Source organism: Ammodytes marinus (genome assembly GCF_949987685.1).
Source record: "Ammodytes marinus genome assembly, chromosome: 2".
Taxonomy (NCBI): domain Eukaryota; kingdom Metazoa; phylum Chordata; class Actinopteri; order Uranoscopiformes; family Ammodytidae; genus Ammodytes; species Ammodytes marinus.
Window position 1 is genome coordinate 16390936 of NC_137231.1, and position 23431 is coordinate 16414366.

The 23431-nt window shown below is 41.0% G+C and overlaps 3 protein-coding genes across 3 annotated transcripts; all 3 read right to left on the bottom strand.

The window, feature by feature from the left end:
• Positions 1-2207: 2207 nt before the first annotated feature.
• On the bottom strand, positions 2208-10024 carry LOC307259711 (versican core protein-like). The gene is made up of 8 exons (XM_080039656.1): positions 9371-10024; positions 9147-9260; positions 8659-8772; positions 7000-7158; positions 6643-6725; positions 4448-4592; positions 4135-4317; positions 2208-4027 (listed from the first exon to the last, which is right to left on the bottom strand). Exons 1-8 carry the CDS (start codon positions 9927-9929, stop codon positions 3870-3872), a joined length of 1515 nt encoding a protein of 504 aa, XP_079895782.1. The 5' UTR covers positions 9930-10024; the 3' UTR covers positions 2208-3869.
• Positions 10025-10039: 15 nt separating this feature from the next.
• LOC307256095 (uncharacterized protein) lies at positions 10040-12602 on the bottom strand (the record flags this gene model as incomplete). Its single annotated transcript, XM_080034962.1, has 2 exons — positions 10502-12602; positions 10040-10083 (listed from the first exon to the last, which is right to left on the bottom strand). The coding sequence occupies exons 1-2, from the start codon at positions 12402-12404 to the stop codon at positions 10040-10042; spliced, it is 1947 nt and encodes a 648-aa protein (XP_079891088.1). The 5' UTR covers positions 12405-12602.
• A 632-nt stretch (positions 12603-13234) lies between these two features.
• On the bottom strand, positions 13235-16067 carry LOC307256104 (uncharacterized protein; the record flags this gene model as incomplete). The annotated part of the gene is made up of 2 exons (XM_080034974.1): positions 13235-13281; positions 13817-16067. 2 exons carry the CDS (start codon positions 16065-16067, stop codon positions 13235-13237), a joined length of 2298 nt encoding a protein of 765 aa, XP_079891100.1.
• Between the last annotated feature and the right edge of the window lie 7364 nt (positions 16068-23431).

Genomic DNA, 23431 nt, shown 5'->3' on the forward strand with positions numbered 1-23431 from the left:
CATTGAGGCTTTTTTTCCCTACGGAAACTGAAGCAGACATCAAAGAAAATTTGAGATTGGGCATAACTTTTTCTCTATGTATGCAAATATGTAAATAATAATTAATGATTAACTTGTATGTTCATGTAAACAGACTAGTATTCATTTGTTTATACCTTGTCATGTGTCGACTACTTCCTGCAGTCTTCTTCACAGCAACAGCTGACACTTCTGAAGAAGACTGCAGGAAGGAGTCGAAACATGTCAAGGTACAAACAAATGAATACTAGTCTGTTTACATGAACATACAAGTTAATTTATCAAGTTAGACTAAATTAACCTTTTTGAGTTATTAATAATTAACGATAATACTCAAATAAAATCCAGAAAGCAAACTAAACTTATACACCCCTGAGGTAATAGAAAATGCAATTACACACCTGTGGCATAAAGTTAATTTATAAAGTGGAATTATGATGGAAGCCATGGTAAAAGTGATGATTGCTGCTGTGGACAAACACTGTCTGATTTTAAAGAAGTAATGCTGAACATACTATAATTATGTATGCTGCAAATATTGTAATTTAAATGTTGTTATTTGTGATAGCGGGCTATCTTAAAACAATGGAATTGACCTGTTTACATCCCAAAAGCATGTCACTCAAAAATATAAAGATTAAGTAACTTGACAGGAAAATTGCAGGGTAATGAGTGGATGAACGACATTCTGCATGGGACTAGGCAAAGTGTGAGGCGCCGGTCAAACCCAAGAAATCAGGACAAGCCAGGTTGCATTTCCTTTCAAAAGCAACCCAGGAAGTTTGTTAATTGAGAGACCTGGGACAAGATGTCTACGTTTTTCCGCTGATCACCCATCTGCATTTCATGAGGCAAAACTCCAGCTTTGACTCTGGCTTGGTCATCGGAGCCACGTTTTATTACAGGCCAAATTGTCTTTAATGACAGAGTGGGCAGTCACAGTGAAAACCACAGCAACCCTAACTTACAAAACAATTACCCTGACCAGCTTGTTTAACCCTTGTGGTGGTGAGAGGGTGCTTTATGTTACATCTGGCACTACATAAAAAATACTAATGCAATCAAATCAAATTGGTTGCTAATCTTTGACATATCCCATACTCTAATCACCACTAATGCCATATCCCCCTACTATTTCTTATATGGATTTGTTTGTGTTTTTTGGTATGAAATATTGAAATAATTCAAATGCTTAAACTGTTTGGTAGTTTTGAGCCGGTGAGAAGTTGTTTAAGAGATTTATCCAAAAGTGTGTGAGTGTGGACATTTTTGGCTCGAAGGTGGTGAGTGTATAGTAAATTTGAAGTGAGCACAAGGGTTAACCTTGGTTACGTTGCTTTGCGCTATTAGAGAATTTCAGTTTGAACGTCAAGTCACTGCTCTCCTCTGGGAACAGTGGGGAATTGTTACATACTCAATAAGCTCTTGTAATCATACCAAGGGAAGTAGAGGTACACTCAGTGTGGTAAACAGGTCTGCAGTTCTGCAGCATCAGCCATTTCAGCAGGTCCCTGATCTATTTCTTAGTGTATGTTTGCTGTACGGCACATTGCCACTTCCTTTCTGTTACCCCAGAATGTAGTGTCCATCTACCAAGAGGCTTGTAACATGTCTGATTGTTTTTTCAGAAATGTTGGATGCACGTGCAATACACTGCAGTACTTTGAAAATGCGACATTGTTGTGATGTTCTACAGGGTGATTGTTTTTCCAAGAACTTAGCTTTAATTCTTCATATTATGTTTGGAGTTTCCATGAGCTGTGTAGGTGCTTTAAGGATTAAATGGAAAATCAAATTTCTTTCATAGTATTGAAAGACACAAACTCAGGTTATGGCTTAGTCTGATAGCACTACCTGCTGGTGAAACCATGCATTACTGACTCCACAAAGAATGCTCATATTTTTTGTGTATGAGGACAGAGCAACAGGCAAAGTTTCCAAGCATTCAATAAAGAGTGCCATCAAAGGCTGCTACTTCATCAGAACTCTACAAAAGAGAGAGACCACTTATGAAAAACTATTTAAGATTTGGACTATCAATTCCACCAAACCTACATATCTAGAGGAAACCACAACATCTGGAGAAAGGCTACAGTAATACACAACAAGAATATGCCCTGAGGCACAATATGGTGTTCCCAATGCTTTCCCAAAGGTTGCTGTAAAAAGGCCAAATTAAATGTTATTAGTATATAATATCAATTTATTTTATTTCTTTGGTGACTTAAAACAGGGGGAAAACAACTTAATCTCATAAAAAAAAATCACAAACATCCAAAACATTCACATTGTAAAATAAAAAATAAAAACTGTTATAAATATAAAATGATATATGCACATTAAGGCTGAAACTCACATACACAGACATTCACAGGCAGACAAAAAAAATATTTAAAAAAAATATTGGAAACACAAGTAACCATCCACACATAATATTACAGAACAACATTATGCAGCCGGTGCGGTAGGCCATATTATTTGGTCCACTGCTGGCATTAAAGATGTAAAAGACATATGCATCCATTGTATTGTTAATTATATTTCAATCCTCAATGCATCCCATTGAGAAGCTGATCTCCTGTTGAACAGAGAATGAAAAATATGCTGGGCCAGGTGACCGCAACATATTTTTTTACCTGTGAGTATAAAACAAGTAAGGAGATCAAGAGCAGCTTGCTTGAAATTAAATGATATGCATCTTTGCCTAAACGGCTGTTACGTTCAAGTCTTTTTGAGTGTTTCACAAAATACATTCCCTCAATGGCTGATTCCAATTGACAACAACAACAGAAAAGTGTCCAGAAAAAGCACTGAAGACGCAGGAGCAGAATACAGGCTTTTTCAATAAGTACTTAGAGAAAACTCTCTCATATTATAATTTCAAAATATCATACAAAGAAATATCAGTATGTTTTTAAAGATTCTCTCAAGAGAAAAATGTCTCTTAACATTTATCTGGACAAGACAGCGATGACATCCAGTGAAGGCTGAAGCGAGTGAAAGATGTTAATTGCTACTTTGAAAGCTGCCACAACAAAGAAGGTCTCCAGCAGTTCACTGAACATTTTAGAGACATTTCCTCAGATTTGTGTGTGTATCTGGGGTCTGAATGACTGCTACTAGCAAAGCCATAAAACAATGTCGCAAAAATGCCTCCAATGATATGGTTTAAGACTGGAGAAAGATTGCTTTTTAAAGTTGTAATGTTCTAAAAGTATGTGAAATAATATTCTACAAATGCAAACTATGAGTCTTTTGTATGATCAGTCATTGTCACTGATGCCTCCATAGTAACTAGAAATATTGTTAAAATGTGGACTTCAATATGCATATGTATGCATGCTCTTTACAATGAAGTCCAGCCTAAAACAGCACGACAACATATTGGATGCCTTAACATAACATGAGCTCTATACTTTCACAACAGCTTTTTTTTCTATGAACAAGGAACACTTGTGATTTTAAATAGCACAGTCAGGGTTTAAATGGATTACTCAACAGAACACGAATGCACTATTTCTTAAGCTTTGGACAAAGTAAAAAAAAACTAAAAACATGAATGAATTAAATGTTTGCTTTTCCAGTAGCCAGCTGAAAGTTGTTTTAATCCACATTGGCATTGCTATAAAACAGTTCACCTTGATAGAAAAAGCCATGTATCAACATCTCTTTAAAAGGCACTTGAAAAGATTCCATCGCCATCCAGAATGCAAGAAAACTGCAGGTTTTCCTCTTGATTTCTTTGACGAGTTTTCTCTTGTGCTGTTCCTTTCAGAATCCTTTTCCTTTATCTACACAGGCATCAGCCATGTGTTCTCGTCTCGGTCGAGCTGTGTCTCGTTGCATGCCAATCACTGTCTCTTCCGCTTATGTTCAGTCCTGTCTCTCCTTCCCCTGTAGCGTTGATTGTGTAAACGGAAGGCCTCGTCCGGCAATCTCTTAAAGTTGTTGATGCTGTAGAGGCTATTGTGTTGATGTCTTCTTATAAAGGTCCTCTGATAGTTTGATGCTGTCAAAGAAAAGTAATATATTAATGCTAGAACAAAGATACTGTCAAAATCCTATACAGCAGGAGACCAATGACGATATGCTGGGAGCAATAAGTGCTGTACTTACGGTTCATGCAGCTAATTCTAGGACTATCCCAACTTCCATTCCCACGGCAGCGGATGGTTGGGACGTGCCTCTGAATAAAGCCTGTCCGGCACTGGTACCTCACCAGCGAGTTGATTTCATATCTCTCGCGCTTCTTACCAAAGGTACGTGCATTCTCCACCACAGGGGGCTGGCTACAAGCCACTGAGAAACAAAAGTGACATAACATAACGGTAAGACATTTTAGTTACTGTAGACTGTCAGATTTGTATTTTATCCTGTCTAAATTCATGCATTCAGTTAAGTAAGAGATTATTTGCGTGGTATTTTTTACCTGTGCCCTTCTTGCAGGTGAAGGTAAGGTGGTAATTGCAAGGAACATCATTCCACTGACCGTCCTCATGCCATATCATGACTACACAGTCCTCACCGGAAGAGAAAAAGCTGTCAGGTTGATTGGGCCTCCAGTTTTCATATTGCTGAAACGAGAGCGGAGCATAAAGTTTATGATGGGTTTTGTGTCCTATAGGACCCTTCTTTGAATCTAAAATAACCTTTTTCAAGAAACAAAAACAAATATTGACATAAATGCCTTGATTTTTTCATATTAACCAATTTCAGGAGCACTTATTTACAATGTGAATTTGGTCTGCCTAATAAAGTGCATGACATCACACTGAGCACACTAATGGGGTAAATCTTATTAAGTCAGTGAGTCAGTACATGCATTGTTACAAGAGTTTACCTCCCTCCACAGAAGTCATCCCAAAAATATCATCATCACAGTCATTTTAATTAATGGCCACAAGAGGAAGTAAGTATTTTTAGGAGTCAACCTTAACCTAAAAAATCATCATAGTTCAGCTCTGAGGGACCCCTTGCAGGCTCCGTATGAATAATAGAAAGCACTGAAATCAACACATCTGTAAAATGGGCTTATAAACTATGTTCAGGTAACAAACAGCAACAAAACAAAAAAACATTAAGCTACAGACTGACCAACCATAATAGTGGATACCTTTAAAAAAAATTCTGAAGGACATTGATGTCCAGTGCACTGTTATTAAGATTATTAATGATAAACAATAACCACACAAATAAGTCTCTTCATATGAACTATGACTACACTATATAAGGGTTATTGTATTTGCATCACACAGGCAAAAAAAAAACACACACACAAACGCACGCACACACACACACACACACACACACACACACACACACACACACACACACACACACACACACACACACACACACACACACACACACACACACACACACACACAGATGTACATTGACACATTAATACACTATACACACAGCTGAAGTACTGTGGGGCATTCAACCATGAATTGATGCTACCTGTAGTCTCTCAGCACATCCTAGGTTCAAACAATCTCTTCAAAGCTGTGACCATCTCACATACTCCTCCAATCATGCCCTGCTACTCTGTCATTATGGTTGCAATACACACACTGACTTCCTGTTCAGCTCACGTCAAGTTAACAAATGGGGGACACATCATCTGTTCAGCAGGCCTGCATCATACTCAAAACAAGCAAACCAACTTTGATCACCCACTCATGCACAACCAAAGATACACAGATTTGGCTGTTTCAGTACCCTTTCTTTTTATATTAATCAAGTATACAAGTTCTTAAAATGTTTTAAAAGGTAAACATATAACAGTTGTTTAAGTCCTGTGTATTTTACTTGAATCCAGTGGTGGTGACCACCCACACAGACCCGCTGAGCTGCATCTAGCTTTTTATTTTCTCCTAGCACAGGTGCTGTCCATCTGTGTCTGTCTGCCTGGTGGCCCTTCCCCCGGGTGGCCCTGCTAGCTGGACCTTTAGATATGCAGGGGGGTTGTGGGGACCATACCTGTCTACGCCTGCCAAACTCCCCCTCTTCTCAGTGTCACTCACACCCTCATCACCCCTCAATCTCTCAGCTAAGCATTTGTCTCCATAGGCAGCCTGTGCTTATATTTTTACCCACAGGCTGTCCCTCTCCTATCTGTAGTCCTGGAGGATTATCTTTGAAGTGAGGACATCAGTCTGTACAACACGAATGCACATAGCAATTTGCCACTTTCCTGTCTAGTGAGGGGGATTTCAGTAGCTATAACCACTAAAGCAAACACGCTCCCACTTGTGTGCTGTTTTTATAAACACTACACTTCATGAACAGTGTACATTTTTCACATCTTGTGCCTACTCTTTTACATCGGATTGTAATTGTTTTGTATTGTTGTAGCAATCGGTCTTCTTGCGCTGTACTCACGCTGATTAAAAGGATTTAGTGGTGCCTTACAGCATTAGATTTAAAACCAGGGCAGACACCCGGGCGTATGGATATGAGGCAGAGGAGAGTACGTCATGAGAGAGTCACCACAGCCCTTGAAAGCAACGACTCTCCCTAAATGACTGTATCTGTCATCGGAATCTTTCCCAAATATTTGCACTGTCTCTGTGTCATGCTTGTCGAGACAAAAATCTGTGAGAAAGCAAGCTATCTTACCATGGGGCTACTGTCGGTCCAGCGGAAGTCACTGTCAAACATCTTATCATTCAGGCCAATCCACTGGTAGTCCTGTCCAAGGCCTGTCACACAGGATAGAGTGATAAATGGAATTTGTTTCTTTGTTGCTTTAAGTCATTTTTAGGACTATTCAGTAACAGTGCAAGAGGAAAGAGGAATGGCAATTACATTTTTGAATGTTCCTGCATTTCCTCTACAACTACATTTGTGTATTTCATGTGACTTTAAAGTAGAACTTGTACTATTTCAATCTCATCATCTAGGTTTCATGAAATAGGATTTAAACACATTAACATACTTATAATCAATTATCTACTAATAGATTATTTCACTTACGGTTGACAAACTGTTTCTCCTCGTGGGAAAGGATGCTTGTAAGATGAGCCCCGTGCATGCGACACTCTCTCTCTGCTGTGTCCCAGTTTCTTCTATTGGGGAAGTACTTGTAACAGTTGCCCTGAAACTTATGCCAGCCATAGTCACATGTTTCTGTATCTGATGGGAGAAACAGCAAGAGGGAATGAGGTATACGGGAATACATTACTTGCAACAGATCAGCATACATCAAGTAAATTCATGTTATCAAAGGACAAACTTTTACTTTCAACCAAAAATCTTTTTACCTTACCACCTTATAACTAATAGCATAATCTAATCTGCTGCATCTACAGTTCTCTTAACACTTGAGTATGCTGACCCTTCAGGCATCCTTTTATCTATGACTAGTGTCGCTGATTAACATGACAAAAGAACAATGTGTTGGATTAGTTTCCATAACACCTAACATAAGCACTGTAAGTATGTGGAGGCAAAACAAGAAATAATCCAATAAAGTGCCAATTACGGTACTATAGAACGGTGTGATTATGCCTAAACAGATTACTCTTCTAAGGTAGAGAATCAACATTCAAAATTACAGTCAGACTCATTTAAGGTTTCGAGTTATTCAGTCTAAAACAGATCAAATGTATGTACAACCCACATACTTGGGAGGTGATGGAATTCGAAATTGTTTTGGGCATATATGAGCTATTAATTGCAATTTCAGTAAAGATTGGAGCTTTTCTATTCGCACATTGATACCACTTTCATCTTGACACTACTGATGGTGTGTGCATGTGTGTGTCCCATATGTTAATGTTTGGAAGCTGGATATGTTGTCTATATACTACTTGTTGGCTATTTGCTGTGTATATGACATACACTATTGTCTGCTTTCTACTCTTCTTAATGCAGCTTTCAAACATTAGCAGACAAAAATTTTCTCTGTGCTAATCCTCTTTAAGTAATCTTTTTCTCCCTTTCTCCTGGCACAGTCTTCTAGACACCAGCTGTGTCTGAGTAAACAATAGGGGTGTGATTTGCTTATGAGTTATCCTGACACAATTTAGGGTGTAGACATTGGTAAAGTAATCAGCCAATGCATGATGCTCAAAAATGCATCCAATATATCCCGGGAATTAACTGTGCAGATAAGTGGAGAGTTTAGTAGGAACTCATGAACTTCAATGTAATGTCTAGTCTAATTGTGTTATACTGGATGGAAATATCACGCTGGACTTGTAGTCAAACATTTACCATAAAGTGTACATTACATCTGACATGGCCCTAGGAACTAAATGTCTGAAATAGAGCAAACTAAAAATCTGTCATCTGTCTGTGGGTCTGAAACTTGCGTAGACTTAAATTTGGTGGTATTTGAATTAACCCAATTATCATCAGACAAACCTTCAGGCAATACTAACAAACCGACTGAAACCTTAGACAACAATGTATTTTTTTACGTTTTAATTCCCAGGGATTCAGGTGGTTATTAAGGGTTAGTTACTTTAGTTGCTTTATTCTTTTCATATCCTGTGAAAATTGTTTAAGCGAAGTCTACAAAGTGTAGATGAGTAGTTAAAACCAGTTACAACACTATTGTAATGAACATTTCTATTAATCTGAACAAGAATCCTCAGAAAGAATAGTCCATCAAATAAACAAAGAACTTACCTTCCTCACAATACAACCCAGAGTAGCTTGAGAGGCATGTACATGTGAAGGAAGCCAGCCCATCAACACATGTACCTCCATTTCGGCAAGGATTTGAATGGCAATCATCAATGTCTATGTAAAAAAGAGACACACGCAATTACAAAAGACAGCCCAAACAAGTAATAATCTCTATGAAAGTTTCAGGAGTAATTTGATGATTCTTGGATGAAAGTTATGGGTGAATGTGTATGCGCCTACAATGGCGGAGCAGGTATAAATCCTTCCAAATGTCTGTTTTGATGGTTTTTATCATGGTTTATCACACTTATGGATCTAAGATGATGCTAGATAACTCGCTGCTTGAATACCTCAGTGCATTAATGTGGTGACGAGGGAGGGGACTGCTTACTTCAGTAACTGACAGGAAGTTAGCTAAACTGACCATTCCGCTTAGTGAACCTTTAAGGAAGTGAGATTTTGTTAGAGGAATTCTTGCAGTAGCCTACCTGTTTCACAATGATCACCACTGTAACCAGGAGCACAGTAACATGTGTAAATGCTGCCACTTTTGAAGCAAGATCCTCCATTCAAACAAATGTTTTCTGGACACGTGTGAACTTCTGTTAAGAGATTAAAAAAAAACGCAAAATTAATAGTTGTTTAAGGAGAAATGTATTTTGAGCTATTCTGGGTTTGTTTTATTCCAATGAAAGCTACTTGAAAACCTTACCTGGAATTTCAACAGCCTCGCCGACAATGGTGTGCCCAAAATCAAGTCCTGTATCAGGCAGAACAGTTGTTTCCTCGCCTGTCTGGAGTGGTGTGCCTCCGGGGAGGGATGGAGGTGCAGTTATGTTCCTGTTTAGTTTCTCATCCTCCTCAGTAAAAGATGATGGGGTGGTGGCTACAGATGAAACAAACACTGGACGGCTCTCTGCTTGAGCTTGTGGCACTGTTGTGAACTCAGTTTTAGCCACAACTTCCTCTTCACCAGAGGTGCTATAAACACCAGTCATCGTTGAAGCTGTAGTAGTTTCAACCTTAAATATTGTCTGAATTTCATTTGGGGAGGGAGACTGTAACTCCATACTGTCAATACTTGCTTTCTTTGTAGACATGATCCCTCCAAAGACATCTTCAGAGCCGACGGATGCACTCTCAGAACTGACAGACCCATTTACAGCCCCAGTGTTAGTTCTTGAGGGTGACTTAGTTGTGGCAGATGGAAGCTCAGAGAAAATGTTCTCAACCTCATCACTGTTCAGCTTAACAGTGCTTGCTGTGGACATGCTTTCTTCAGAGCTGCTGGAGCTTTCTGAACCACTCACAGAACTAGAGGAAGATTCTGCAACATCAGGAGATGGGACAGAGGGAAATAAAGTGATAGCTGCTGCATCTACTACAGGTGACTTAGTTGACTTTTCTTCTGATCGACTTTCAGAACTGTCCAATGAGTTGACAGGATGACTATCAGATGTTTGAGAAAGAGGAGCTGGTGTTGTAATGAACACTGAAACTTCAATTGGTGTTGTAGTTTGGTATTGTGGAGCTGATTCAATTAATTGGGGGTTTGTTGCATCATAATCTGGGCTTGGATAATCAGAATCATCGTCAAAAGGTAGTTTTGCTTCGACATCTGTATCTGTAGATGGATCAATCTTTGCACCACTTGAAACGTTACCAACAGTGGGTTCAACTGTCCCAAAAGAAACGTCAGTTTGAGGGTGGTGTGTTACAGAGATGTCTGATCTGGCTTGTTCAAATGACTTCTGAGGGGTTGTCATGTGTTGTGCAGATGAAACTGTTGTGACATATTGGACCATAACATTGGGTAGTGATGGTGTACTTTTTAGGTCCAAACCTTGTGCCTCCTCACTTTCAGAATCTGTTGATCCTAAATCAAGAGAGGTTGATGGTTTTGTTGATTTGACAGTGCTGGTCACAGCCGGGTATTGTGTGGGATTAGCTTCAGTGATGAAAGTCTCAGGTGACTTCTGACCTGAAGTTTGTTCATATGTAGATGGCTCTTGCTTATCTGTTTGGGTTTGTGCCATGTCAGTTGATAACGTGCTGGTGGTAATATCCAATTTAACAGCACTGGAAAGAGATGAAACAGTTGGTGTGACAGAGTCAAATAAGCTTACAGTCTTATCCCCTGAACCATCCTCTTCTGTTAAATTGATAATACTAGTTTCTCTTGATACAGAAATCTCATCACTCTCTGATGAAGTATTTTCGTAACTTGAGCCTTCTTTATCTGTTGAAGTGTCTGTCTCAAGCGGCACTGCAGTTGATTTAGCAGTGGCAGAGGAGGGAGTAGCAGTCTGTTCAATCTGCCCTGTCACCATTTTGGGTGATGTTGTTAATGACTTTTCGGAGGCCACTTGATCAGTAGCATCTGAAATAGAGGCCACATATGGAGTCTCAGTGCTGAACAGTGCAGACAAAGTTGGGGACATATTTTTTTTGGTCTGCATTGAAAATGTAGAAGTTGTTGCATCTAGCGTTTGTTCACTTAATTTATCTGAAGATGTTGTCACAGAGCTTGAGTCTGTAGAAGATACTGTCTGGAAATCTGCAGTTTCTTCTTCTGGTATTGGAGATTTGTCAGTTGAAAGTTTTGGGGTTGTATATGAATCCAAAGCAGACTGTGTCCCTTTATAATGTATTGTTTCATCTGTAGGGTGTGAAGTTATCAAAGCATCAGTAGATGTTTCCTGGACTTTGCTGTATTTGTCAGTGCTACCATCAGTATCCGTTGAAACGTCTTTAGGTGCTGGGCTTGTTGCCTGAGCATAGGGCTTTGTGCTTGATGCATGGCTGTCTTCCAGTGATGTGGTTGTACCTCCAGTCTGGGAAGTGACATCACTAGGTTGAAAGTGCTGGCTTGAATCCTCAATTGGGCTGGTTGTTGTCAACACTGTTTTCTCAGAGGAGATTTCAACATGGGGATGCTGAGTGAATGAAATCTCAGACCTGGCCTGTTGGAAGTATCCCTCAGGTGGTGTTGTATCTGGTTCTGGGATAAAAGTGGTGACAAACTGAACCATCACATCAGGCTTTGACGTGCTTTGTAGAGAAGACACTGTGGAAGTTATTATGGATTCTTTTGTAGATAAAGAAGTTGTGCTCTCTTCATGTACTGGGGTTGGCGTTGCAACATCGGTTAGCAGTGAAACTGTGCTTTCCGACAATGTTTCAGAGGACACTGATGTCGGTTTCTCAGTACTGTAAAGGGATGAAGCTATAGTAAATGCTGTTTTTAAAGCATCACTTGTTTCAGTAGTGTGTGATGCTCTGACTGATGGGGACTCTGTACTAAACATTGAAGACACAGTAGTTGCATTGATATTTGACCCTTCAAATACATCAGCAGTGCTGTCTCCAGAACTGTTTGTATGTGTTGTGATGGAAAGTGATGATGTTTCAGGCTTTGTGGTTGACTCCATGAATGAATAAATAGATTCCATCATTGTAGGTGCACTACCAATATCTTTATGAGACATTGCTGTTGGTGCCTCAGTGCTAAAGAGAGACGACTTAACTTTAGAAGAAGGGGTGTGTGTTAACATGTCTTGAGTTTGTTCACCTGAACCATCTTCCTCTGCTGGAGTGAAAACAGAACTTCCCACCATCTTTGTTGTAAAATAAGTAACTGAGGGGCTTTCTGTATTACTGGTGACAGCAGTATATTGTATTCCATGTATTGTTGGCTTTTCTGTGCCAAACGATGAGGAGGCTGTGGGAGCGTCTTTACCAGACATCTCAGTGTTCTGTTCCCCTGACCTCTCTTCATCTGTTATTGGGGAAATAGAACTTGTCTCTGCTGTGGTCAATATTTCCTCAGTCTGACTTGTGGTTGCAGTCTCTTGTGTTTCAGAGGATACTGATGTCGGTTTCTCAGTACTGTAAAGAGATGAAGCTATTGTAAATGCTGTTTTTAAAGTATCACTTCTTGCAGAAGTGTGTGATCCTGTGACTGACGGGGACTCTGTAGTAAACATTGAAGACGCAGTAGTTGCATTGATATTTGAAACTTCAATTAAATCTGCAGTGCTGTCTCCAGAAATCTTTGTATCTGTTGTGATGGAAAGCGATGATGTTTCAGGCATTGTGGTTGACTCCATGAATGAAGAAATAGATTCCATCATTGTAGGTGCACTACCAATATCTTTATGAGACATTGCTGTTGGTGCCTCAGTGCTAAAGAGAGACGACTTAACTTTAGAAGAAGGGGTGTGTGTTAACATGTCTTGGGTTTGTTCACCTGAACCATCTTCTTCTGCTGTAGTCAAAACAGAACTTCCCACCATCTTTGTTGTAAAATAAGTAACTGATGGGCTTTCTGTATTACTGGTGACAGCAGTATCTTGTACTCCATGTATTGTTGGCTTTTCTGTGCTAAACAATGAGGAGGCTGTGGGAGCGTCTTTACCAGACATCTCAGTGTCCTGTTCACCTGAACCTTCTTCAACTGTTATTGGGGAAATATAACTTGTCTCTTCATGTACTGGGGTTGGCGTTGCACCATCGGTTAGCAGTGAAACTGTGCTTTCCGACAATGATGCTTTCTTTATCTCTGCGGTAACCTCACTCATTTGAGCTCCTTCCTCTTGGGTGATTGTAGTGGGGTTCTCTGTGCTGAACAGAGAGGACAATGGAGTGGCTACAGTAGTTTCACTCTTAGACCAATTAGGTAATGCAGTTGTGGTATCTGAGATCTCATCCCCAGAACCATCCACACCTCCAAAATATGTGTTACTTGCCATTGAAAGCCTTTCAGTGCTGTAGGGAGGAGATATTGTTGTTGTGGATAGCATTTGGTCCATTTTCATTGTACTTTGCAGAGAAGCAGCTGCCTGTGTCACAGGCTCTGCAACATGAGTGTGAACATCTGATCTATCCTCACTAGTAACACCAGGTAATGATGTGACAATTGGCTTCTCAGTGCTATAAAGACTGGACACACCACTTGATACTGTTTCTTTGGGGGCTATTTCAGGTGATGTAACTGAGAATGTAACTTGTTGAGCCATCACTGTAAAAGCTTTCATTGTATCAACAGTTTGATCTCTTGCGGTGTCTGTATCAGATGCATCTGAAACAGGGGTGACATACGGTTTTTCTGTGCTAAAAAGAGAAGAGGAGGCACTTGTTGGTGACTTTGCAACCACACCCGTGGCAGTTCCAGATGAGGTTGGTGTTGTAACCACCTCCTCAGTGAACATAGTTTGGTTTTGTTCACCTGAAATCTCCTTATCTGTATCCATGTCTGAGGCAACCGTTGTTTTCTCAGTACTGAACAGTGAAGAGACTGTTGATTTCATTGATTTGTCAGATGTTGTCCATCCATTCACAGAGGACTCTGGAACTGTGTCTGAGGTTTCCATTGCAGATCCTTCATCAGAGTCTTCGTCACCTGAATGCTCATCAGGTGCTTTAATTGTTGGTTTCACTGTGCCTGGCTCAGTGGACCCTGATGTGTGTGGTGTGACAGAAACCGTGGGTACAGTGGTTTGTGTGAAAATGGTTGAACTTAAGGTTTCATCTGTTGTGTGATGGCTTGTAGATGTAATGGCTGTGGGAAGGGAGGTCGTGGGCTTTTCTTTTTCAACTGTGCTGACCATATACTCCTCACTGGACACAGGGGTGACAGATGTCGTGTCTGTTTTTTCAATTGGGGCTTGAGAAGAAAAAGATGAGGAGGCAGTGATCTCAGTGACAGACTCCGGGATAGTATCATTGTCCTCGCCTGATAAATCACCTTTCACCAGCTCTGGTGCTTGTTTGGTGTGAGTCTCAGAGGGAAAAACTGTGCTTGATGTAGTTGAATCAAATGATTCTTCGGAGCTGGACTCTGTGGACATGGTAAAAGCTTGGGTGGCCTCTGGTGTGGATGTGACTGTCTCTTCACTGGGTGTCTCCATACTAGAAACACCTTCTGCAGTTGATGGTTTGGAAGTGGAAAATAAATATAAAGATGTTGAGGCTAACGATGAATCAGTAGCTGGTGTTGGAGAAAAGTGGGTGGCATCATCAATCCCTGAACCCTCTGATTCTTCTGTTACCTCTAATGTTTGCGTCATTGTAACTGCTGTCACACCTCCAGCTTCCTCTGTCTGGATGGTTGGGTAAAATGAAGAAGAGGGAATTATGGAGATGGTATCTGCATCAATGATTGTATCATCCTTGGTGAGAAGTTCAGGAGTGGGGCTGCCTTTGCTCATACTCTCTGTGACAGGAGAGAACATCTCATCTTCATCTTTTGCATTCTCTGTAAAAATGATGGATGTGCTGGTTGATGGTTTAGAGACATGTAGGACCATGGTGGGTGTTTGTTCAGTTTGGTCAGTCTTGGCTTGACTGGTGCTGGGAGTAATGATCACAACCTGTTGGTCTGTAATGCTGTGATATATAATGGAGGGAATGGGGGTGGACATCGATGTGAATCTATCTTCCTTATGATCACTGCTGGGACTCACTGTTGTAAAGACAACTGTAGTATGATCACTTGAGGTTCCAATTGTATGGGGTGACATAGTTGTATAGTAGGAATGTGTTATGTGTTCAGCTACAGTAATGTCGTCTTTCCCAGTGCTCATAAGAGGAGGCACTGTCGCTTCAGAATTGAAGGGGGTTTCTGTAGCTGAATTAATTTTCCTCTCTTGTGAGGAAACCTGTTCATCGGAGGTTGCTGTAACGGAAATGAAAGTTTCAGTTTCCCCAGTTGCTTCTCCAAATGTGAAAATCCCAGTGGTTTGGTCAGCAGAACTGTGTCTCTCTGTCAAAGTAAAGGCTGGGCTTGGTGATTTTTCAGTTGGATACATGTCTGTAGGTCTCTCAGTGCTGTATAGAGAAGAAGCTGCGGTGCCAGTAGTTTCCTGGGAAATTACATTATCAGTGGACGTATCTGTTGTTGCGTCACTCCTCAATGATCTCTCCTCAGTGACAGTAACAGCACTAGATGCCGAAGTGATTTGTTTTGTAACTGCTAAAACAGTGGACATCATCGGAGAACTTGTGGCTGAAACAATAGAAGTTGACCCAACAAAGAGGTCAGTTCTTAAACTTTCATCCTCAACTGCAGTGTCATCTGTGAAGACCCCACTGCCCTGGTCAGTTATGTAAATATCAGCGCTTGTCATGTATGGGATCTGGGTTGATGACATAAATTCCTTAGTAAGCTGTACACTGGATTGTGTCGGGGATGCAGCACTTAATATGTCAGATGTGTTCTCAGTCTCATCTATTTCCGTCTCATCTGTGGCCACACTAAATTCATCCTGGGGTTTTGTTGTAGTCTCAATGGACACCTCTGCACCAGATCCATCTGCACTTGACTCCAAATCACTCTCTTCAGGTAAGTCACCAGAGCTCTCCATGTCAATGTAAGTAGAGGTAAACACAGTGGCACTGGGAATATCCATGCGTTCAGAGGTTTCAAGTGTATAGGTACTTATGATTGCAGTTGTAAATTCTTTGCGACTTGAACTTTCTTCAACAAAGGTGGATGTAACTGATGGTATAAATGTGGTTGTTCTTAAGGTTGTTTGTTCCACAGAGGGTTGCTCAGTTACTGTTGGTGTTTCAAGGGGAGTTTCATCTGTGGATACAAATGTGTCATCTCCTGAGTGTTCTACTTCCATAGAATCACCACTCCCTGAATCAGACACTGATTCTGTCATTTCTGTTACTGTGGTAGAAAGATATGACGCATCTGTAGGCTCTCCTCTCATGAACTCTGGTGTGAATTGGGTTGATGATTCAACACCAGGCTGTGATGTGCTCTGAGTCTCAGCTATCAGATGATCATTGGTTGATGTAGAGAATGGGAATTTGCTTTGAGATTCACTGGTGGAAGTCGGTGGGACTGGTGTTGGTTTCTCTGTACTAAAGAGAGAAGAAGCTACCGTTACATGAGATGTCAAAACTCCTCTGGTTTCAGTCTCAGGTGATGCTGTTGTAGAGAATTGCTTTTCTGTGTTAATCATTGAAGATACTGCAGTAGCTGAGCTTGCTGTCGTTTTTGCAAACACGTCTGTAGGAGTAACTGATGTTTTGTCGGTTGCAGTGCTGTCTTTTGTTTCTGCAACATTTGGTGGTGTCTCTGTGTTTAACATGGAAGATACAGGAGCAGTGGAAACATCAGCTGAACCCTCTTTGTCAGTGAATAATGAACTTGAGTCTGTGGTGAAACCTGTACTAGTAGGCTTGTCAGTTGTCCTCTCAAAGGTAGCTAAGGATTCAGTTAAGTCTGTGTTGACACTGTGGTCCACTTCCTCATCTGGCAGTACTGACGATGTGACATTTGGGGAATCTGTGCCGACAACAGAAGAAGCAGAGATTGGAGCAAACCCACCAAGGGTTTGGTCACCAGAGCCATCTTCATGCACTGTGCTAGCTGAATCTGCTGTGGGGTTTTCAGAACTGTAAATAGATGAAGTTACATCTGTTATTGAACTTGAAACTGTTATACTGGCAACAGTTGTCATCACTGGTTTATCTGTGCTGGATACAGAAGAGGACAAGGGTTGGGTTTGGTCGCCTGAGCCATCTTCCTCGCCTGGGGTCATAACAGAGCTTTCCTCCATCTTCTCTGTAAATGAAGTAACTGGGGGGTGTTCCGTATAAGTTGTAACAGCACTGTCTTGTTTTATAGGTGGTAAAGCTGTTGGCTTTTCTGTGCTAAACAATGAGGAGGCTGTAGGAGCTGCAGTGTCTTTGCTGGAGATCTCAGTGGTCTGTTCACCTGAACTCTCTTCGTCTGTTATTGGGAAAACAGAACTTGACATTACTGTGGATAATGTTTGCTCAGTCTGGCTTGTGGTTGCAGTCTCTTGTGTTTCATGTGACGCTGAGGTTGGTTTCTCAGTACTGTAAAGGGATGAAGCTATAGTAAATGCTGTTTTTAAAGTATCACTTGTTTCAGTAGTGTGTGATGCTCTGACTGATGGGGACTCTGTACTAAACATTGAAGACGCAGTAGTTGCATTGATATTTGACCCTTCAAATAAATCAGCAGTGCTGTCTCCAGAAATCTTTGTATCTGTTGTGATGGAAAGTGATGATGTTTCAGGGTTTGTGGTTGACTCCATAAATGAAGAAATAGATTCCATCATTGTAGGTGCACTATCAATATCTTTATGAGACATTGCTGTTGGTGCCTCAGTGCTAAAGAGAGAGGACTTAACTTTAGAAGAAGGGGTGTGTGTTAACATGTCTTGAGTTTGTTCACCTGAACCATCTTCCTCTGCTGGAGTGACAACAGAACTTCCCACCATATTTGTTGTAAAATAAGTAACTGAGGGGCTTTCTGTATTACTGGTGACAGCAGTATATTGCATTCCATGTATTGTTGGCTTTTCTGTGCCAAACGATGAGGAGGCTGTGGGAGCGTCTTTACCAGACATCTCAGTGTTCTGTTCCCCTGACCTCTCTTCATCTGTTATTGGGGAAATAGAACTTGTCTCTGCTGTGGTCAATATTTCCTCAGTCTGACTTGTGGTTGCAGTCTCTTGTGTTTCAGAGGATACTGATGTCGGTTTCTCAGTACTGTAAAGAGATGAAGCTATTGTAAATGCTGTTTTTAAAGTATCACTTCTTGCAGAAGTGTGTGATCCTGTGACTGATGGGGACTCTGTAGTAAACATTGAAGACGCAGTAGTTGCATTGATATTTGAAACTTCAATTAAATCTGCAGTGCTGTCTCCAGAAATCTTTGTATCTGTTGTGATGGAAAGCGATGATGTTTCAGGTATTGTGGTTGACTCCATGAATGAAGAAATAGATTCCATCATTGTAGGTGCACTACCAATATCTTTATGAGACATTGCTGTTGGTGCCTCAGTGCTAAAGAGAGACGACTTAACTTTAGAAGAAGGGGTGTGTGTTAACATGTCTTGGGTTTGTTCACCTGAACCATCTTCTTCTGCTGTAGTCAAAACAGAACTTCCCACCATCTTTGTTGTAAAATAAGTAACTGATGGGCTTTCTGTATTACTGGTGACAGCAGTATCTTGTACTCCATGTATTGTTGGCTTTTCTGTGCTAAACAATGAGGAGGCTGTGGGAGCGTCTTTACCAGACATCTCAGTGTTCTGTTCACCTGAACCTTCTTCAACTGTTATTGGGGAAATATAACTTGTCTCTGCTGTGGCCACTATTTTCTCAGTCTGGCTTGTGGTTGCAGTCTCTTGTGTTTCAGAGGATACTGATGTCGGTTTCTCAGTACTGTAAAGGGATGAAGCTATGGTAAATGCTTTGTTTGAAGTATCGCTTCTTTCAGTTCCACGTGTTGCTGTCAATGATGGAGTCTCAGTGCTGAACATTGAGGAGCGAGTGGTGGCCAAAATCAGTGACTCCGCAGTGAAATCAACAGTGCTGTCAGCACCACCTTCAGTAACATTGGTAGAGACAAATGATAGTGATTCTGTTTTTGGATTCATTGTGGATCCACTTGTGGAAGGAATGGACTCTACCATTGTAGGATCACTACTAATAACATTGTCCTCAATGTCCTTAATAGTGGATGCTATTACAGAAACCAAACTTGGAGACATTGTTGATGAGGTTGTTAGCATCTCGTCAGAGGATGGTGAAACGGATGGTTCTCTCATACTCGGTGGCATTTGTGTTTTCTCTGTTTCAAGATGTTCTGTTGTTCCAGGTGAAATTACTGCTGATGTGGTAGTGCTGTAGAGAGAAGATGCATTGGTAACAGCAGGAGTTTGTGTGAACATGTCAGGGTTTTGTTCACGGGAGCCATCTTCAGATGTTGAAGGCAGTATGGAACTTTGCTCTGTTTGATTAGAAATGGGAGAGACTGAGGGCTTTTCCTTAATCCCTGTGACAGCACTGGCTTGTTCTGTAACTGGCCGTGTAGCTGTTTTCTCAGTGCTAAACAGTGGGGAAACTGTGGGAGCTGCTGTTGGCCCCTCAGTGTTATAGAGAGACGATCTAACCGTAGCAAAAGAGGTCGGTGTTAAGATGTCTTGGGTTTGGTTGCCTGAGCCATCTTCTTCTGCTGGAGTAAAATAAGTTACTGAAGGGTGTTTTGTATGACTTGTGACAGCACTATCTTGTTCTCCAACTAGCAGTATTGTTGTCTTTTCTGTACTAAACAATGAGGAAGCTGTAGGTGGTGGAGTATCATTGCTGGACGTCTCAGTGGTCTTTTCACCTGAGCTCTCTTCATCTGTTATTGGGAAAATAGAACTTGTCACTGCTGTGGCTGATATTTTATCACTCTGGCTTATTGTTGGATTGACTTCTGTCACCGGTGACACTGATGTTGGTTTCTCAGTACTGTAAAGAGATGAAGCTGTAGTAAATCCTGTTTTTGAAGTTTTGCTTGGTTCAGTGTTGTGTGGTGCTGTCACTGATGGGGATTCAGTACTGAACATTGAGGAGGGACTGGTGGCCAAAATCAATGACTCTCCAGTGAAATCAACAGAACTGTCTCGAGGACTTTCAGTAGCATTGGTATATTCTGTTTGAGGGTTCATCGTGGATCCATTAATGGAAGGAATGGACTCCACCAGTGTAGGATCACTGCTAATAACATCATCGTCAACATCGTCAATACTGGATGCTATAATGTAAGCTGAACTTGGAGTCATTGTTATGGCTGTTGTTAGTATCTCTTCAGAGATTAGAGATATTGATGGTTCTCTTGTAAGTGGAGGTACTTTTGTGATTTCTGTTTCAAGATGTTCTGTTGTTCCAGGTGGCATTGCTGTTGATGAATCAGCATTTTCAGGAGAAGTTGTACCTGTGACAGCAGGAGTCTGTGTGAACATGTCAGTGGTTTGTTCACCTGAGCCATCTTCAGATGCTGGAGGCTGTATGGAACTTTGATATGTTTGATCATAAATGGGAGAGCCAGTTGGCTCTTCCTTCATTCCTGTGACAGCACTGTCTTGTTCTGTTACTGGCAGTGTCACTGTTTTTTCAGTGCTAAACAGTGGGGAAACAGTGGGAACTGCAGTGTCTTTGCCAGACATCTGAGTAGTCTGTTCAACTAAGCTCTGTTCATCTGTTAATTTGACGATATAAGTTGTCTCTGGTGTAGTTAACCTATTAGTCTGGCTTGTGGTTGCAGTTTCTTGCGTTTCATTTGACATTGATGTTGGTTCGTCAGTACTGTAAAGGGATGAAGCTATAGTAAACGATGGTATTAAAGTTTTGTTTGTTTCAGTGGCACTTGATTCTGTGACTGATGTTGACTCTGTACTAAACATGGAAGACGTAGGAGTTGCTGTGATATTTGACCCTTTATTTAAATCAGCAGTGCTGTCTCCAGAACTCTCTGTATGTGTGGTGATGGAAAGTGATGACGTTGCAGGATTTGAAGTTGATCCCATGAATGAAGAAATTGATTCCACCAATGTAGTTTCATCACCAATATCTGCAGGAGACATTGCCGTTGATGTCTCAGTGCTATATAGAGATGATTTAACTGTAGCAGAAGGAGTCTGTGTTAACATGTCTTGGGTTTGGTCGGCTGAGCCATCTTCCTCTGGTGTAGTCAGAACAGAGCTTCCCACCATCTTTCTTGTAAAAGAAGTTACTGAGGGACTTTCTGTACGACTAGTGACAGCACTATCTTGTTCTCCAAGTGGCAGTATTGTTGTCTTTTCTGTACTAAACAATGAGGAGGCTGAAGGTGCCATAATATCTTTGCCGGATGTCTCAGTGGTCTTTTCACCTGAACTCTCTTCATCTGTTATAGTGAAAATAGAACTTGTCTCTGATGTGGCTAATATTTTATGACTCTGGCTTGTGGTTGCATTCTCTTGTGTCAAAGGTGACACTGATGTTGGTTTCTCAGTACTGTAAAGGGATGAAGCTATTGTAAATCCTGCTTTTGAGGTATTGCTTGTTTCAGTTTTACGTTCCTCTGTCCCTGATGGAGTCTCAGTGCTGAAGATTGAGGAGAGAGTGGTGGCCAAAATCAGTGACTCTGCAGTGAAATCTACACCAGGACTTTCAGTATCAATGGTAGTGGCAAATGATAATGATTCTGTTTCAGGGCTCATTGTGGATCCACGGGTGGAAGGAATGGACTCTACCATTGTGGAATCACTGGTAATAACACCATCCTCAATGTCCTTAATAGTGGTTGCCTTAACATAAACTGAACTTGGATACATCGTTATGGATTGTGTTAGTACCTCTTCAGAGAATTGAGAATCTGATGGTTCTCCTGTCAGTGGGGGCATGTTTGTTTTCTCAGTTACAAGACTTTCTTGTGTTCCAGTTGACATTGTTGTTGGTGTGGCAGTGCTGTAGAGAGAAGATGTACCTCTGATAGAAGATGTCTCTGTGATCATGTCAGGGGTTTGTTCACCTGAGCCATCTTCAAATTCAGGCAGTGTGGTACTTTGCTCATTCTTTTCAGTAGAGGGGGAGACCGAGGGTTTCTCTTTCAGATCTGTGACAGCAAACTCCACTTCTGTAATTAGCAATGGTGTTGGTTTCTCAGTTATAGAAACTGAGAAAGCTGTGGGAACTTGGGTGCTGTCACTTAATATTTCGGTAGTTGGTTTACCTAAGCCCTCAGTAACTGTTATTGGTAAAGAATAAGGTGTAGCTGATGTTACTGATGCTTTCTCAGTCTGACTTGTAGTAATAACATCTTGTATTTCAGGTGAGGCTGATGTTTCAGGTGTCATGGTTGATCCACCGAATGAGGGAATAGACTCAACCATTGTAGGCTCACTGCTAATAACATCCTCCTCGATATCTTTAGCAGTTGATGATAGCTCATAAGTCAAAGTTGGAGAAATTGTTACAGAGGTATTTAATACATCCTCAGAGAATGGAGAAACTGATGGTTCTCCTGTCAAGGGTGGCATTTCTGTCTTCTCTTTTTCAAGATTATCTGTTGTTCCAGGTGGCATTGCTGTATGTGCAAATGTGCTACGGAGATAGGATGTATCTGTGACAGCAGGAGTCTGTGTGAACATGCCAGGGGTTTGTTCACCTGAGCCATCTTCAGATGTTGGGGGCAGGATGGAACTTTGCTCTGTCTTATCAGAAATGGGTGAGACTGAGGACTTTTCCTTAATTTCTGAGACACCTGTTTCAGTGGCATGTGATACTGTGACATATGGTGAATCTGTAGAAATAGAAGAAGCAGTAGTTGTATTAATATTTGACTCTTCAATTAAATCAGCAATGCTGTCTCCAGAACTCTCTGTATCTGTGGTCATGAAAAGTGATGATGTTTCAGGCTTTGTTGTTGATCCCATGAATGAAGAAATTGATTCCATCTCTGTAGTTCCACCACCAATTTCTATAGAAGACATTGTCGTTGGTCCCTCAGTGCTATAGAGAGATGATTTAACTGTAGCAGAAATGGTCTCTGTTAACATGTCTTGGGTTTGGTGAACTGAGCTTTCCTTCATCTTTTCTGTAAAATAAGTTACTGAGGGATGGTCTGTGTGAGTTGTGGATGCACGATCTTCTTTAACTGGCATTGATGTGGACTTTTCTGTGCTAAACAATGAGGAGGCTGTATGAGCGTCTTTTCCGGACATCTCAATGTTCACCTGAACACCTGAACCTTCTTCATCTATCATCGGGGAAATAGAACTTGTCTCTGCTGTGGCGACTATTTTCTCAGTCTGGCTTGTGGTTGCAGTCTCTTGTGTTTCATGTGACGCTGAGGTTGGATTCTCAGTACTATAAAGGGATGAAGCTATAGTAAATGCTGTTTTTAAAGCATCACTTGTTGCAGTAGTGTGTGATGCTGTTACTGATGGGGACTCTGTAGTAAACATTGAATACG

Excerpts from the sequence above, each read along its gene's own strand:
- LOC307259711 (XM_080039656.1), bottom strand. The coding sequence starts at position 9,929 with ATGTCCACAGCAAGCACTGTTAAGCTGAACAGTGATGAGGTTGAGAAC. Across the intron at positions 8,773-9,146 it reads TGGTGATCATTGTGAAACAG|ACATTGATGATTGCCATTCA; the intron begins GTAGGCTACTGC and ends TTTTTTACATAG. Across the intron at positions 4,028-4,134 it reads TAGAATTAGCTGCATGAACC|CATCAAACTATCAGAGGACC; the intron begins GTAAGTACAGCA and ends TTTCTTTGACAG.